At 34.3% G+C, this 2304-nt stretch overlaps 1 protein-coding gene across 1 annotated transcript in view; it reads left to right on the forward strand.

Moving 5' to 3' along the window:
• Window positions 1–2304, forward strand: part of GLRA3 (glycine receptor alpha 3) — a 192332-nt gene that overhangs the window by 154051 nt on the left and 35977 nt on the right. Inside the window, exon 8 of the mRNA XM_004696450.4 lies at window positions 1591–1717. Within this exon, the coding sequence (XP_004696507.2) occupies window positions 1591–1717 (127 nt within the window). The remainder of the gene's footprint in view (window positions 1–1590; window positions 1718–2304) is intronic.

The raw sequence follows: 2304 nt of genomic DNA on the forward strand, positions 1-2304 counted from the left end.
CTTCAAGCTTTTAAGACCCCAGACGCTATATCTTTTGATAGCCGGACACCATCAGCTTTCTTCACCACATTTGCTTATTCACCCACTTTGTCTTCTAAAGTCACCTTTTCATAGAAACAATTATCCTTTTTTTAATCTGAATATATTTCTTTTCCTATCTTGCCTAATTGCCCTCAGTAGATCTTAGTAGAGAAAGCATTATCTCCCTCTATGTCATATGAGAACAGTTACAGGTATTTCGTTGATGCCACTGATCGAGTTTAAGATAAATAACTCCTTTTTCGTTATAGTGTATTGAATGTTTTCATCATGTGTGGTAGGTCAAGTTAACTAGAGAAACACATCAGTGACACTCATGCATATGTAAGAAAGAGCTTTATATTGAGATGCAATTATATATCAAGAAAGCATCCCATTCCAGTCCATAAATCCAATACTAGTCCATAAATCCCTCTTCAGACTCATACAGCCACATGCAATCATGCAGGAAGATCACAGGCTGGTGTGTGCAAAATCCTGTGGCTCTGAGATCGGTGGAAACATGGCAGGGCTCTGGCAACTCTCAGGGGTCCAGAAAGCAGGAAAGTCAAGGCAGAGGGGTGTGGGGAAGTTCCCTAGGCCTTCTTTATGAGAAAGCCACACCCACAAGGAGGCACCATCTGGCTGTGACTTGATTGACAACTTGGAAACCACCCTTACACTTTTATATGTCTTCAAGTTGACATAAAATTATGTAACGACTACATAATGGAATGTTTTCCATCTATTGAGATACCCATATTTATTTTTTATTATTAAATCAATCTTCTTATAAATTATAATTGGCTAATATATAATTATTTTCACTTGTTGCTAAATTTAGTTTGCTCTTATTTTTCTGAGGGATTTTGCATTTATATTCATAAAACATATTGGAATATTGACTGCTTTTAGTATCATACAAGAGCTAAAGAATCAGTCCCCTTTAGTTTTCTGGAAATTTTTTTGAAAATTCTAAATGAATTGTTTTTAAATGTTTGTTAAAATTCTCCAGGGAAGCTTTGTGGTCTTAAGTTTTCAAAAAAATGATTACATCAATGATTACATCACCTTTCTGGTTTATTTTTTCGCTTCTATAATCCTTTTCAGCAAGATGTGTCACCCCAAGTATTTTCCCACTTCAATGAAATTATCAAATTTAGCTTTTCCTAGTCTTCAAATTTAATTATTTTTGTCTCGGTAAGACCACTCTTTCATTCCTGATTCAAACACTTTGATTCTTCTTTCTTTTTGCTTGATACAGTCTAAATCAGATACTTTTAATTTTCGATAACAGATAACCCAAGATAAATAAATTCAAATACAATAAAATTAATTGTAAAATATAAATAGATATAGACAAACTTAACAGTGTTGTTTTACTAGTGCCATCTTGTCAGAATATTTGTCATGAAATTCGGTGATGTCTCATTTACTTCGCTTGAAGACATGTTTTATTTTAGTAAAATTTGTTTTATCATCATATATAAAATACTAGTAAATTGTTTTATTGGTTTTTCCATTTTCCTCTTATTACTCGTGTACTTGTTTTCTTTGTACCATGAAATTTAGTTACATCCCTTATTTCGATTTGGCATATGGGAGTAGGGATAGTATAAGATTCGATTTTGTATATTCATATATTAATAGTGATGTGTTATTTTTGCTGCTGTCAGGTGTTTCAAGTGGGTTCTGGCTTGTAGCAACCTACATACAGTGGAAAGAGACACTGTGCTGAGCCATCCTCACAAGTGCAGTTATGTTAGAGTTCTTTTTAAAGCCAATGTGTCATTGCGGGGTAATCCATCAATCCATCTCATTGAGAGGTAATATTTTTGTTGATCTTCTACTTTACCAAGCATGATATCCTTTTTACTGACTGATCTTTATATCATATAGATGAAAATAGCTAGCTAGATGATAGATAGATGGATAGATGATAAACGAAGAAAAGAAGAAGCTGTCAATGATTGTATTTTACTTGTATGTACAATCAATGCTTATCAAAGCATCATCAAGAAATCAAAGGATATATTGTATTGGGCAAATCTGCTACCCAAGAACTAATTGAAGAGCAGAGATATCACTTTGAGACCTAAGGTGCTCCTGACCCAAGCCTTGATGTTTCCATTGTCTTATGTGCTTGTGAAAGTAGGACAATCGACAAGAAGACCACAGGAGAAACGATGCATTTGAATTAGGGTTTTGGTGAAGAATAGTGAAAGTACCATGTACCGCCGGGAGAATGAAGAAATCTCTTTGGAAAAGTATAGCCAGACTGCTCCT

Source organism: Echinops telfairi, unplaced genomic scaffold (genome assembly GCF_000313985.2).
Source record: "Echinops telfairi isolate 266 unplaced genomic scaffold, ASM31398v2 ScPeMD7_9;HRSCAF=40, whole genome shotgun sequence".
NCBI classification, from domain to species: domain Eukaryota; kingdom Metazoa; phylum Chordata; class Mammalia; order Afrosoricida; family Tenrecidae; genus Echinops; species Echinops telfairi.